A 15,959-nucleotide genomic window follows, 5' to 3' on the forward strand; every position below is an offset into this window, starting at 1 on the left:
GGTTGCTAGGTCTTCTTTCCAGGATGTTTTCGGCTTCCTAGTCTACAGCCCCGGTACTTCCTGTTAGGATCCACCCACATTATGGGGATTGGGATATAGTTCTGCTATATTTTCCATTCTCCTTAGGGCACAAATTAGGGAGTGTAACTGCTCAAATCAAGGGCAGAATGCAAGTACTGTCAATAGACAAAAACAACAGGAGGAAAACTGTGCCCCCTAGTGGTCAAATATGTACATTATTATGATATCTTGCCTTCGGAGATTTAGAATAAAGTAAGACAGATTGCCCCCTGCTTTTATCTTTTATTTAGAAGACTATTGGGAACGATCCGTTTAGAAGATATTATTGAGAACGATTTCTCAAAATACAGCAGCGTCTCTTTCTCTATAAAATGAATTAGATTTTATGCTTCAGGCAGTTTGAATGATTTACAGCTGTACTCTACAGGCCTCCTATGATTGCTACTTGATGTGGCAATTTTAGGCCATTTCAAAAGTAGAATTTCTGGTTTGCAGGCTTGCAATAAGATAAAAAAAAAATTTCAACTGGCTAAATACAGTTTTTCTGACTCAAAACATAGCAGATTTTCCTCAAGCAAAAAAGACTTGGTCACCTAATCAGAAGATTAATCTGCATTCTAAATCCACAAAATAACCTTAAACAATAACATATTTAGTGGGAAAAAGAGGGGGGAAAGAATAAGAGTGGAGAGTAAATATAGCCCTTGTTGGACAGGGTGGGAGGAGACTGAACATTCAGCATGGACTTTGACTTCTTAATCTTCTTCTAAACTAGAAATTGCTCTGGAGCAATTTCTAAAATAAACTGCCAGAAGCAGAATATTTGTTTAAATTCACTGATCACATGACCTAACACATAAAGGCAAATACTTGAGCAGTTTAACATTGCTTTGTCATTTTAAAGCCCACTGGGATTAATCTCTTATCATATTTCTAATCCTCGCAGAAGAATAGATCCTGGGACTGCACTTCTCATATTCTACTAAGAATTGCTCTCCATACTTGGGAGCTAATAAAAAGGCGAAGACAAAAAAAAAATGTCCTGGTATTGATTTCACGGACACATCCTTGTACCATTTTTGGCAATAAGCAGAATTGGTTCACTAAAGTGCTCCGTCAAGATGCATTCTTGTCTCTTAAATTCAGTTTACAGTATTTCTTGGTTATCTTCCATCCGATTATCATTTAATGTTGATTCTATGTAGCTTTTTCAAAATCAGCCAAGGCTGGTTAGGTGCTTTCCCTTAGTTGAGAACTCAGAAGGAAAAGGACTTCTCCAATTGGATAGATAGCAAACATTATTTCAACCACAATAATACAAGGGCTATTAATAGATTCAAAATCAATGTAATTCACTCTAATCTTGATTGTAGGAAATATGACTTCTGCAATAGAGTAGTAAATGTCTGGAACACTCTACCTGATCCTATTGTTAAGTCTCGCTAATCCCCATACCTTTTACTTTAAACTGTCTACCGTGAACTTTTCATGTTTTTTAAGAGGTCCCTAAGGGGGCGTGCATAAGCACCCCAGTGTGCCTACCATCCCTAATCTATTGTTCCCATTTATATGTACTCATTTTATGTGTTTATGTTTTGCTTATTTAGTTCCTTTTATTTGTGCCAAATGTTTTTCATGTGTCCATGTCTATGTCTATACTGTTACTTGTTTCCTTGTATTTGTTGATAAATAAATAAATAAATAAATACTAAATAAATACTAAACAAATAATAAACAGCGATAAAGTCCTAAGAGGGGGTCTTTGGTGTTCTCAGAACTTGGTTGTTTTCTTGCAGATGTTTCATTACTCAAACTAGCTAGTTCATTTCAATTCATTTCAATCCTCGAGGAGCACCCGGAGGTTCCAACTGGTGCAGAATGCGGCCGCGCGGGGGATTGTGGGAGCGATGGGGCGCTCCCATGTGACACCCTTCCTGCGCGAGCTGCATTGGCTTCCGGTGGTCTTCCGGGTATGATTCAAGGTGTTGGTTACCACCTTTAAAGCGCTCCATGGCATAGGGCCTGGGTACTTACGGGACCACCTTCTGCCGCCAATAGCCTCCCATCAGCCAGTTCGCTCCCACAGAGTGGGACTCCTCAGGGTGCCGTCAACCAGGCAATGTCGGCTGGCGACCCCCAGGGGGAGGGCCTTCTCTGTGGCAGCACCTGCCCTCTGGAACGACCTGCCCCTGGAGATACGTAGGATACCAGATCTCCATGCTTTTCGCCGTGCCCTCAACACTTTTCTATTTCATCAAGCTGGGCTGGTGTAACCCCCACCTTAGATATTTTTAATTGTAAATGGATTTTAGTCGGGAGGTTTTAAATTTTGGGCCAAAATTTGTTTAATTCTTTAAAAATTTTAAATTTGGATTGGGATGTTTTTTATTCTAGTCTGTGCACCGCCCTGAGTCCAGCAGGAGAAGGGCGGTATAAAAATTTAATAAAATAAATAAATAAATTCAATTCATTTCAACCTTGAGCTACAAATATTCTCCTTTATTTATAAAATCATATTTAGTACGCAGGTTCTCTATTTTGTTAATCTAAGCTTAACTCTATTTGAAATCTATTATGGATATTTTTCACTCTGTTCATCAATAAATCTATGCATGAGACATATTTGTATGCCCATATTATATGTAGAATAGAATAGAATAACAGAGTTGGAAGGGATCTTGGAGGTCTTCTAGTCCAACCCCCTGTTTAGGCAGGAAACCCTCACCACTTCAGACAAATGGTTATCCAACATCTTCTTAAAAACTTCCAGTGTTGGAGCATTCACAACTTCTGGAGGCAAGTTGTTCCACTGATTAAGTTGGACTGGCTTAAATAACGAATTTTAATGGGTGTTTTTAGTTTTTTAATATAAGGGCCAAATTATTTAATATGTTTTAAACTGTTTTTAAACTTTATGGATATATGTTTTTTACTGTAGCTGTGCACCGCCCTGAGTCCCTCGGGAGAAGGGCGGTATAAAAATTTAAATAATAAATAATAATAAATAAATAATTGTTCTGTTAGGAAATTTCTCCTTAGTTCTAAGTTGCTTCTCTCCTTGATTAGTTTCTACCAATTGCTTCTTGTCCTGCCCTTAGGTGCTTTGGAGAATAGCTTGACTCCCTCTTCTTTGTCACAGCCCCTGAGATATCGGAACACTGCTATCACATCTTCCCTAGTCCTTCTTTTAATTAAACTAGACCTACCCAGTTCCTGCAACTGTTTTTCATATGTTTTAGCCTCTGGTCCCCTAATCATCTTCGTTGCTGTTCTCTGCACTCTTTCTAGAGTCTCAACATCTTTTTTTACATCGTGGTGACCAAACTGGATGTGGTATTCCAAGTGTGGCCTTACCAAAGCATTATAAAATGGTATTAACACTTTACGTGATCTTGATTCTATCCCTGTTTGTATATACACCTCCAAGAAGCCACTGGATGACAAGGGAAAGGGGAAAAGAGAAAACAGCAAGCAGGGAGAGGTGAGAAAAGATCAAACCAACCAGCAAACAACCGCTCCCTAGGAATAACCCTCAATATGTATGGTCACTTGCATCTTTCCTATTATCTTGTTTTCCAAGATCTTTTACATAAATGTAGCATAACATAACTCACCATTCCTGTTCCCAATTTACAAGTCATTCTTTAGAAGAAAACTCATATCTTCTCTAGTAAATGCAATATTTCTTCATCTGTTCCAGTTGTTTTGGCTTACCCTTAGCCAAAATTCTAAAGATAGGTGATAGAAATTGAAATCCAGTATCCTGGAGGCTAAGTAAAATGGCTCTAAATTCTAAGACTTTAGAACACTCTATCTCTGGCAGCTTGAAGATCTGTGGAATTCTGGGAATTGGAGCTCACATATCTTTAAGCTGCCAAGATTGAGAAACACTGGTTTGGAAGATATTATATCAGAATGAAAACTGTAAAAAGCGTCTTTCGGTTTTCCAGCTTTTCAACAGACTGTTGATGTTGTAGCTCATTCTTAGGGTGCTGAATTCCTTTACAGATAGTCCTTGACTTACAACCATTCGTTTAGTGACTGTTTGAAATTAAATGGCATTGAAAAATGACTTACAACTGGTTCTTGCAGTTATGACTGTGAGGAGTTCTTGGTGTTCTCTGAGCTTGTTTTTTTGCAGATGTTTCATTACCTGAACTATCATCATCACTGTTAGTAAGGAGTGCTGTTTGATATCAGTTTATATTCTGGTGACTTGCCTGTCTGTGTGGATGGGGTCGCTATACATGTATACATCCATGTACATCTATACATCCAAACTGGACTGTGTTGTTTCTCTGTGCCATATAATATATGTGGGTATATGCATAATTTTGTATTTATTTATTTTGTCATGTTTATGTAGTGTATATTGGAGGTGGTGACTCTTTCAGAGCTGTATGCAACAAAATTTCATTTTAATGTATGCTGATTAGTGTACATTCAAAGTGACAATAAAGTTATTCTAAGTCTTAGAAATTCTTTGGTTGGGCTATTTACTGATGGCTCTTTGGCAGTTTCTTGATTGGGCTATTGCTTACTTGATTGTTGGTCTGAAGTTAACCTTGGAGTTAATCTATGCTGATCTGAGTGCTGATTACTGATGGAGAGGTGCTTAAGTCTTTTTTTTCCCTTTTGGGCTGGTTGATTATCTCTTTTGCCTAGTCAATAGATGTTGTTAATGTCTATGTGTCTGTTGATAGCTAATTTGTCAGAGTGCCAGGCTTCTAGAAATTCCCTGGCATTTTTAGACTTGGCCTGGTCTAGGATGGTCACATTTTCCCAATTGAAACTATGGTTAAATTTGTCAGTATGCTGTGACTATGTCAATATGTTGTGAAATTAAAGAAATTAAACTTATGACTGTCACAGCAACTCCATGGTCATGTGATTAAATTTTGGGTGCTTGGCAACTGGCATGTATCTATGGTGGGGATTGGCATTTTGTGATCATCCAATAAGCAAAGTCAATGGAAGAAGCTGGATTTGCTTAACAGCTGCATGATTTACTTAACAATTGCAGGGATCTGCTTAACAACCATGGCAAAAAACTCTCCATAAAATCAAGTTCAATTCATTTATCAACTACCTTGCTGACAAAGGGAAATGCTGGTCCCAATTGTGGTTGTAATTCAAGGACTATCTGTATTTTGGAGATGACAGAGAGAGCCATTTTGGCTGTTTTGATTCTACTGTATGTTATATTTTCTTTACCACTTTATAGCCTCCCCACCTGTTAATGGTGTTTGGTTTGAAGAAAAGAATGTTGAAGGAATTCCCTGATTTTTTCTTTTTGGGACTCCACTAGAGTGTTTGAAACTAGAAATGCTACAAGCCACTGGAGAAATTATTGTAAGGTGAAAGAGTAAACACATACACAAACCCTCAGCTGCTGGTAACCAGGGCAAATGAAAGAATTCCACATTTCTTCCATTAGAATTTTTTCTACCTAGGATCTAGAATTGATCTCCATTTCAGAATTATTTTCTTTTCCAGCAAAAGGAAAGGGGATTAAAAATTACAGAGAGCCAGTTTGGTGTAGTGGTTAAGTCATCAGACTAGAAACTGGGAGTCTGTGGGATTTTCTCCCATCTTACTCACAAAGCCAGGTGGATGACCCTAGGCCAGTCACTTTCTCTCAGCCCTAGAAAGAGGCAATGGCAAGCCACTTCTGAAAAACCTTGCCAAGAAAACTGCAGGGACTTGCCAAGGCAGTCTCTGAGAATCAGGCACAATTAAAAAGAAGGAAAAAAATTAAAATGCAACAATTCTTTTTTGTTTAAGTTTAAGTTTAAGTTTATTAAATTTCTATACCGCCCTTCTCCCGAGGGACTCAGGGTGGTGTATAGCTATATTAAAATACATGAATTTATAAAATTTAAAACCAATTAAAATCAGATATATAAAATTTGGCCCTCAATTTAAAACACACATACACCCATTTAAAATTCATATTAGGCCAGTCTGGCTTGCTGAAACAGAAGGGTCTTAAGGGCGTGGCGAAAAGTGCGTAGGTCGGGGCTAAGACAAAGCTCTAGGGGCAGCTCATTCCAAAGGGCTGGTGCCCCCACAGAGAAGGCTCTCCCCCTGGGTGTCATCAGTCAGCATTGTTTGGCCGACGGCACCCTGAGGAGCCCCTCTCTGTGGGAGCGTATTGGCTGGTGGGAGGTTGTTGTTGGCAGAAGGCGGTCTCGTATATACCCCGGTCCTAAGCCATGGAGCTTAGGTGGTGACCAACACCTTGAATTGCACTCGGAAGACCAACGGGAGCCTGTGCAGCTCACGCAGGAGGGGTGTTACATGGGTATGCCAAGTTGCATCCATAAGCACTCACGCGGCTGCATTCTGGACCAGCTGGAGCCTCCAAGTGCTCTTCAAGGGGAGCCCCATGTAGAGAACATTGCAGTAGTCCAGACAGGACGGGACGAGGGCATGAGTGACTGTGCACAGGGCATCCTGGTCCAGAAAGGGACGCAACTGGTATACCAGGCGAACCCGATAAAAAGCTCCCCTGGCCACGGCTGTCATATGATCTTCCAAAGACAGCCGTGCATCCAGGAGAACACCCAAGTTGCGAGCCCTCTCTGTGGGGGCCAAGGTTTCACCCCCAATAGTCAGCGATGGTGCCAACTGACTATACCAGGCCGCCGGGAGCCACAGCCACTCAGTCTTGGAGGGGTTGAGTTTGAGCCTGTTTCTCCCCATCCAGATCCACACGGCCTCCAGGCACCGGGACATCACGTCAAGGGCATCATTGGGGTGGTTCGGTTTGAGAGTATTAAGCAGAACGTTATTCCTTCACAACACAGAGCAATCTTTTCCTTTATATTTTTTCCATGCAGTTTCACATTATTTACTGGTATCTTGGCACAGAATAAGGCATTTCTTAATAGGTCAAGAATGATCCAACTTCATAGCTGAAATATGACTACCCACCAAGCACAACTACTCATATGGCCATTGGACTACTCACCCAAACTTTGTGGTTAAGATACCACCCAGGGAAGGTCCAAGAATTACTCCTATTCCAAAACAAACTCCAAGCTTTCCTAAAGCATCAGCACGTTTGGCAGGAGTTGTCAAATCTGTTATAACCATCTGTGCACCTGTGAAGACAGTGGAAAATTGCCTGCTTTTGTTGAACTATGAAGCATCTTTCCATGTTCACATCTGAAGTGCTTCATGCTCAATTAATAACCAAGGCAACTGGAGACAATTGACTCCAGTATATCTTGTAACATTACCTGGTAATCCATGAGTGAAGATGCCTGGAACTCTGGAAAGAAAGAGCAGGGGGACACTGGAGGATACAGAGAGGAGCAAGAAGCACAGAGATCCAGCCAAATATGAAAGAGTCAAGGCAGCTCTGGTTCCAAACTGGTCAGCAAGCCTGGAAGAAGAATGATGCAGTATCATTTAGAACATTGACTGAACCTCAATTAGAAAAGCAGAACCTGTCATATCGGAAACCACCAACCTGATCTCCAAAAAATCTGGACACATACCTATCTATCTACAGGTAGTCCTTTACTTACAATTATTTGTTTAGTGACTACTCAAAGTTACAATAGTATTGAAAAAAGTGACTTATGATCAGTCCTTGTACTTACAACCGTTGCAGCATCCCCACAATTATGTGATCAAAATTCCGGCACTTGGCCACTGGCATGTATTTATGATGGTTGTAGTATCCCAGAGTCATGTAATTGCCATTTGTGACCTTCCCAGCTGGCTTCCGACAAAGTTAATAGAGGAAGCTGGATTTGCTTAACAGCTGTACAACCCACTTAACAACTGTAGTACTTTGCTTAACAACTGTGGCAAAAAAAAGTCATAAAATCAGGCGTAACTCACTTAACAAGTGAAATTCTGGTCCTAATTGTGGTCATAAATCAAGGACTATGTCTGTCTCTCTTCTGTCATCTATCATCTACCATCTATCGTTTATCATCTATCGGAATAGTGGATGAATATTTATTAGGACTGATGAATACCAATCAAAAATAGATGCTCAGAATCATTCTAAATGTATGTGATCCTGAAAATTTTAGCAAATAACACAGACTACTAAATTGCCTTCTCAAGCAGTCTCCCATATAATCTTTTCAATCAACTGATGTTATCAGCAGCAGTGGCCTTACTCCAGTGTTCCCCAAGCTTAGAGAAAATTGCATGGACTTCAATTCCCAGAGTTCTCAGCAACGATCACGCTTCTTGGAAAAATCTGTGAGCTTGTAGTCTGAAAACACTAAGGTTGTAAGGAAAGTAGTTTTGCTCTTATCAGATCCCTAAGTACTAGTTAATACACCATAAAGGGTATTCTTCAGATTTTCCTCTTTTCTGTTTTATCCTGCATGTTTAATTGAAATGGATACTAAATCTGAATTATTTTCCTAAGTTAAACATGATACTATTAATTTAGGATAATTCTGCCATTGCATAAGAGCTCAGAAGAACAACACTTTAGATTTACCTTCCAAAGATGGGGCCACCCAGAAGCTTAAGAATACCAAAGAATGTTTGCAAGTAGCCAAATCCAATTGCATCCAAACCCAAGTTAGTTGCCAAATACTAAAACAGAGGAGAAAATAGAAAGGTTAGACATTACATTTTTGAAAGGGATGTTAAAAAAAAAGGTGAAGTTGATCATGACTTCTGATGATCTGTATAATTTTCTTGACATCCATATCAGTAGTGAAATCTAAAATTTGTTACTACCGGTTCTGTGGGCATGGCTTGGTGGAGTAATGTGGTGGGGTAATGTGACTGGGTAAGCGTGGCCAACTTTTTTTTAAAAAAAACTTTTAAAATAATTTTTTCTACAACCTCTTCGGCCAAAGAGGTTGTAGAAAAAATGTTTTTAAAAGCCTCTGACGATCCCAGCGGAGCCGCGCGAACATCAGAGACTTTTTTTTTAACTTTTAAAAGCATGTTTTTGGCCGAAGAGGTTGTAGAAAAAATGGTTTTAAAAATAATTTTTTAAAAAGCCTCTGATGATCGCGCTGCTCAGCTGGGCATGGGGGAGGGGGAGGGCAGGGATTTTTGCTACCAGTTCTCCGAACCACCCGCCTCCATCACTATTGGATCGGGCGATCTGGTCCGAACTGGGAGCATTTCACCCCTGATCCATATGGAAGTGGTCGCTATTGTCTTTTAAAACATTCATTTCACAGTCTAGCCTACAGCATTGATATTCCATAATGGTTTCTCATCCAGCTATTAATCAGGTTGAATATTGCTTAACTTCTCAATCAGCCATGCTCAGCTAGATATACCTATAAACCAGAGGTGTCCAACCTTGGCAACTTTAGGATTTATGGATTTCTGACTGGCTGGGGAATTCTGGGAACTGAAGTCCACAGGTCTTAAAGTTGTCAAGGTTGGACAACATGCTATAAACTGTAACTCACCTTCAAGCCTTAGTTCCTCTTTCTTCCTTCATTTTAAAAGAAAATGAAAGGAATATTTCTACCTCCACTCCTATTGGTCAGAGATTTAAGTTTAATTTGATGGCGTTTTCAGCTACCAAACCCCTCCCCCCAATACAAACCGAATACTGCTTAATCTTGATTAAGAACCACTTTAAACTTCAGATTTCACTTTGTGTTTATACACGATTCACTGAATTCTGTTAAACTCTTTTATACGGTTATAAGCTCTTGTCTATTTAGTGGGAAATAAATATTTACATTATAAAACTCTTAGCATCATTTTGCAGCATAAATCAAAAATAAGCAAGGGATTATAACTTTAATTCATTTTCCTTTTCCTCAATAATTGTTTTCTCTTTTACCACTGAGGAGTCCAGAAGAACTAAAAACAACTTTTGGAAATGATATAGAGAGGGGCATTTCTAAGTTTGGAAAAATGATTTCAAAGTTGCATCCAACATCTCTTTTTAAAACATCCATATACATAATGAATAACTGCGTCCCTAGCAATTAAACCATAACAGCCTGAACAGCCTATAATCAATCTCATCAGAAAATGTGATTTAAAAAATTCTATTCAGCTCCCAATTAATAATAACCATAATTATTATTATTAATTATTAAGAATACCTCTAACACTATAAAACATCAATATTTGCCTATCCCCGATCCTTGGGAAGGTGGATAAAAATGCCAAATCCAGTAATTCACATCTGGCTGACTATGCGACAAACTAATAATACTAACAACAACAACATCATCCTCAAACAACATCTGCCTATCCCAGGTCTTTGGAAGGACTCAATAGGTGGATAAAATTGCTAAATCCAATCTAAACATCTGACTGACTATGGGACCAACCATAATAATTACAAATCAAGTCTAATGAGAAGATGATAATAATAGACTCCTTGTGTACAATTCTAAAATACCTGGAGTACCATTTGAATACCATCAGCATCAACAAAACCACCATTAGTCAATTGAAAAAGGTGGCTTTACTTGGATCAACTTACATCCTGCGATGATACCTTTAACACCATTGAACAACATCTGCCTACATGAGAAGAATCTCATAGCTCTGCAGACAAAGCACTGTAATTTAACACCAGCTGTCTGCAATTAAAGTAAGTTCGAATCTTGTCAGGCTCAAGGTTGACTCAGCCTTCCATCCTTTCTAAGGTAGGTAAACTGAGGACCCAGTTTGTGGGGGCAATAAGATGACTTTATATAAAAAATACAAAAGTATGAAGGCTGTTGCTTAACGCACTGTAAGCCACCCTGAGTCTCCGGAGAAGGGCGGCATATAAATCAAATTAAAAAAAAAAAAGAATCAATACATGGATAAAAATTTCAAATTTACTCTGGCTGTCTGTATGAACAACCATAATAAGTACATTTATATGCCACATGACTCCCAGCAACTCTGGACAGTTTACAATTTGCTAAAAGCATTTAAAAACAAGAAACAGTACAAAACCACAAAAACAACAATTAACTAAGTTTGTTTATTCCTTGGCCTGGGAGCTGATACAGAAACAAGACTCAAGGAGAGTCTTGAGGGAAAGTTCCTTATACAGCCTATCCTTATGAGGTAACCAGAACAAATTCGTAAGATCTCTGACCTCCGGGTGTTTCGCTGCGCATTGAAGACCCTGTTGTTCCGCCAGGCCGGACTATCAACACAATAGTTTTAAATTGGGGTATTTAAATTTATTGGGGTTTTAAATTTGAGCCACTTATTTAATTATTTTAAATTTTATATCATTGTTTTGTCTGTGTTTTTAAATAGGCTGTACACCGCCCTGAGTCCTTCGGGAGAAGGGCGGTATAGAAATAAAATTATTATTATTATTATTATTATTATTATTATTATTATTATTATTATTATTATTATTATTATTATTATTATTATTTTGCAGGACAAATATTAGTTCGTCTATTTTAATTTATCTGAGGTGACATGGTTAAATGGATTTCTACTTAGTAGTACCAAGAAACATGCCATGGTTTCAAGCAATAACTGAACAGGCAGAAAGCATTCACACTTTGTACTCACTGGCACGATCCCAAATTGCATAAACATGTAGGTCAGATCCATAGCCGTCAGAAGGTAAGTGATTTTAATCACCCACCATGCTGAGGTCACATTTACGATTTTCTTATCTTCCATCTCCAAGTGTTCCTCTTTCAGTTCCAATTTTTGTTCACTCTGAAAAGTTTCCTATATTCCTGCGTACTGCTCAGGCTGGAGGGGATGTGTGGAAGTGAAATGAAAATAAATGTTTAGCTAGAAAGAAGGAACACCTGCTCATTAACATAAAGTGCAAAAGTCCTGGGTTTGGTTTTTTTTAAAAAAACTTGGAATTGGAATGAGTGCTGAGTCATGGCATAGGTTACATTTTTATGCCCATTGCATTTTAGAAAGTGAGTTTGCTGGATTAACAAACTCACTTGCTAAAATGTTTTATATGCTTAGATTGCTAATATATTTATTTAGATTGAAAAAAAATGCAAATAAAAGTAATGGTACGTCCATATCTTACGTGCATCTACTTGGAGGTACCAAGACCCTCAGTGAACCAAGTTAGCATAAATAGACTGCAGTCATATAGCATAAAACTTTATTCAGAAAGAAAGCCTATTATGTGATATATTTATTTAGTTCCTCATCAGTGAACTGAGGGTTACTGTTTTGGAGACTCAGAAATTTTACTGTATTGACCAGAAATACATATGGCATAAATAATAATAATAATAATAATAATAATAATAATAATAATAATAATAATAATAATAATAATAATAATAATAGTCTTTATTGTCATTGTACATCATGTGTACAACGAAATTGGTTTAGCCTCTACTGGTGCAATCCATAGCAGAAAATACAGGACAACATAAATAGTATAGAGCCATGATGGTGAACCTATAGCACATGTGCTGGAAGTGGCACACAAAGCCATCTCTCCGGGCATGCCAGCCATCGCCCGTTGCTCTTCCAGGTTCCAGCATGCATGGTCTTCCTGTGTGCATGCACGAGAAATCGAAAGACCAGGTGACCGCACGCATGTGTGCACCGGAAACCAGAAGCTCAGCTTCCCAGTGCACACATGCGCGCCGGGGAACTGGTCTTCCAGTTTCCTGCGCTCCTGCATGTGCTCGCCAGGGAGCTGCTCTTCCGGTTTCTGGCGTTCCCCCGCACATGCACGTGCACTCCAGTTTCGGCACTCAGTGCTGAAAAGGTTTACCAACACTGGTATAGAGAATGATCCTTATACAAATAGTTGGGGGAAAAAATACTAATCTATTTGTTGGATACAACAACCTATGCTAAAGTATTCCAGTAAATATATCTACTGTACAGGTAGACCTCAACTTAAAACGACAGTTTTCGTTTAGTAACTGTTCAAAGTCACAACAGCATTGCAAAAATGGCTTATGACCGTTTTTCACACTTATGACCGTTGCATTATCCCTGTGGTCACATGATCAAAATTCAGATGCTTGGCAACTGGCATGTATTTATGACAGTTTCAGTGTCCCAGGGTCATATAATCATCTTTTGCAAACTTCTGACAAGCAAAGTCAATGGGGAAACCAGATTCACTTAACAACCCTGTTAGTAACTCAATAACTGCAGTGATTGACTTAAGAACTGTGGCAAGAAAGATAATAAAATGGAACAAATTTAACAACTGTCATACTTAGCAACAGAAATGTTGGGTTCAATTGTGGTCGTAAATCAAGGGCTACCTTTATGCACAAACTTTTATTTTTCAGATGGGGGAGGGGTGTTTAGTAACAATAGCATGGTAGGTCTTGAGCTCCTGTTATCTCAATTAAAAGGATTACAGAGCAAGGTTTTAAGAAAAATTCCTCCAAGGAATCCTTCGAGATGGAAATCCTCCCAGGGAATTCTTGGAGAGGGAAGATAAGAGGTAACACACCTCTTATATGGCCTGATACCACCCACAATACAGGAGGGTGCAGGTCAGTGGTGGGTTGCCCTCGGTTTGCACCGGTTCTATACAGTCGGTAGTAAAACTGGTGGGAGGCTCTGCCCACCAACCCCAACGTCATCAAAATGCTTCTGCGCATACGCAGAAGAGTGCTCGCATGCGGCCCCATTGTGAACCAGTAGTAAAGGTAAGTAGAACCCATCCCTGGTGCAGGTTCCAAAAACAATTACAGGGATTTCAATTTATTTCACAAAAAGTCTAATGCACAGAGGAATGGATCCTTCCTCCTTTAAATTGCTGCACTGTTTTGGGAAGTCTCCAACTTTGCATTTAGGAGAGATGAATGGAAGAGATGGAAGAAGAAATGGAAGGAGAAACACATGAAGGGAAGATTCCTATTAGCAGGCAGTGCACATGTGAATGTAGCCGACAACTGGAAAATGAGTAGTAAATTGACTGCTATTTCTATCATGAAAGCACAACAGTCTTTTCTCTCAAGGCATCCGATAAGCTGTTATAGTACTAAAATATTACTATTTAATTACTAAAAGTAAATGCAAGATTAATAAATCAGAACAATTCAGAAGCTGCCTATTGTATTATAATGGACAAAGGGCTTACAGAAGAGCGATGAGCTAATGGCGACATTCAATTCCAGTCGGCTTGAAAGAGCTTTTCACTGTTTACATTTCTTACCAAGCATTATGAAAATAAAGAAGGAAAATCCATCTTCCTGGTTTGTACACAACAGGGACCGTGTTAAAATTGTCATCTATAAATACAGCAGAAGAATAAAAATAATATGTATAAGCAAGATGCAATATTTATTTTTATTTTTATTTATGGAAAGACTACCTGTATCTTATTCCAAGTCAATGCCATATCTGCAAGAAGAACTAAAACAGGGGTGTCATACTTGCGTCATCATGACATTGTCACGTGTCGTATAGTATAGTGACTATTTTCCCCTTCGCTAAACCAGGTGAGGGTGTGGCCAGCGCATGACGCATCCAGCCCGTGGACCGTGAGTTTCACACCCCTGATCTAGAAGATTTCTGTGAGTTAGAGGGAAAAAAAGCCAGAAACTGGGAATCACCCTCAGTGAATACTGTAGAATACAATAGAATATTCTTTATTGGCCAAGTGTGATTGGACACACAGGGAATTTGTCTCTGGTGCATAAGCTCTCAGTGTACATACAAACAACGGAGTGATAAATCATAAATAATAAGATACAAACAACAAAGTGATAAATCATAAGATAAGAATAGGAAAGAATAGAATAGAATAACAGAGTTGGAAGGGACCTTGGAGATCTTCTAGTCCAACCCCTGCTTAGGCAGGAAACCCTACACCACTTCAGACAAATGGTTATCCAACATCTTCTTAAAAACTTCCAATGTTGGAGCATTCACAACTTCTGCAGGCAAGTTGTTCCACTGATTATTTGTTCTAACTGTCAGGAAATTTCTCCTTAGTTCTAGGTTGCTTCTCTCCTTGATTAGTTTCCACCCATTGCTTCTTGTCCTACCCTCAGGTGCTTTGGAGAATAGCTTGACTCCCTCTTCTTTGTGACAGCCCTGAGATATTGGAACACTGCTATCAAAGATGAGAAGGATAATAACAATACAGCCCTACTACATGGGTAAATATTCTTAGGCATAAGACAATGTTGTAGGAATTAGGGTTTATCAGAGTGATGGCATGGGGGGTAGGGGTGGGAAAATTGTCCCTGTGTCTAGTTGTTTTGGCATGCAGTGCTCTATTGCAGCATCCTGAGGGGAGGAGTTGAAACAGTTTACATCCAGGATGTGAGGTGTTTGTAGATATTTTTCTCAGCCCTCTTTTTGGCTCATGCAGTATACAGATATACAGTATGGACTTGTTTGCTGAGAGCTCTTGTCAGTTAAAGTGTTCTACTGTCCATTACTGTACTCCTTTGGCTAACAAAGAGCTCAATTGTCATCAAATATATTGCCACACCTGATGAGCCTATCCTGCCACAGAGAAAAACTGTTATTTATTATTATTAGTCATATTTCTATGCCGCTCACTCTCCAAGGACTCTGGGCGGCCTACACCAAAAACAGTATACTAAATAGCATATTGCCCCCTAACAATCTGAGTCCTCATTTTACCCACCTCAGAAGGATGGAAGGCTGAGTCAACCTTGAGCCGGTGAGATTTGATCTGCTAATCTGCTGAACTAGCAGTCAGCTGAAGTAGCTTGCAGTACTGCACCCTAACCACTGCACCACCTCGGCTCATTGTTAAAGTGCCATCCTCTGTTCTTTGAACTATAATTGAAAACTATGCTTGCTAATCCCTATTCTGCCACCGTTAGCTGTTGAGTTAGGCCAGATCAAGAAACAGACATCCCAGAGATTCAAGGAATGCTAATTTCTGTTATGTATTAATAGAATCTTAAAAGCCTGTCCAAAACCATCACTGCCCCCTTTTTAAGGACCACAAGAATGGAGTGGGCAAAATGCATCCCCTACCACAAGGAATACTGTAAACATAGTAAAAATGTGATGACAAAAAG

At 39.2% G+C, this 15,959-nt stretch overlaps 1 protein-coding gene across 1 annotated transcript in view; it reads right to left on the minus strand.

Moving 5' to 3' along the window:
- SLC67A1 (solute carrier family 67 member 1) overlaps nucleotides 1-11,724 on the minus strand; it is a 69,968-nt gene extending 58,244 nt beyond the window's left edge. The window contains exons 1-4 of the mRNA XM_034418627.3: nucleotides 11,512-11,724; nucleotides 8,495-8,592; nucleotides 7,266-7,411; nucleotides 6,995-7,127 (exon numbers count right to left, since the gene is read on the minus strand). Coding sequence (XP_034274518.3) covers nucleotides 6,995-7,127; nucleotides 7,266-7,411; nucleotides 8,495-8,592; nucleotides 11,512-11,625 — 491 coding nt within the window. The 5' untranslated portion in view covers nucleotides 11,626-11,724. The remainder of the gene's footprint in view (nucleotides 1-6,994; nucleotides 7,128-7,265; nucleotides 7,412-8,494; nucleotides 8,593-11,511) is intronic.
- Between the last annotated feature and the right edge of the window lie 4,235 nt (nucleotides 11,725-15,959).

This window comes from Pantherophis guttatus, chromosome 1 (genome assembly GCF_059756535.1).
Source record: "Pantherophis guttatus breed Tessera chromosome 1, ASM5975653v1, whole genome shotgun sequence".
Classification (NCBI taxonomy): Eukaryota; Metazoa; Chordata; class Lepidosauria; order Squamata; family Colubridae; genus Pantherophis; species Pantherophis guttatus.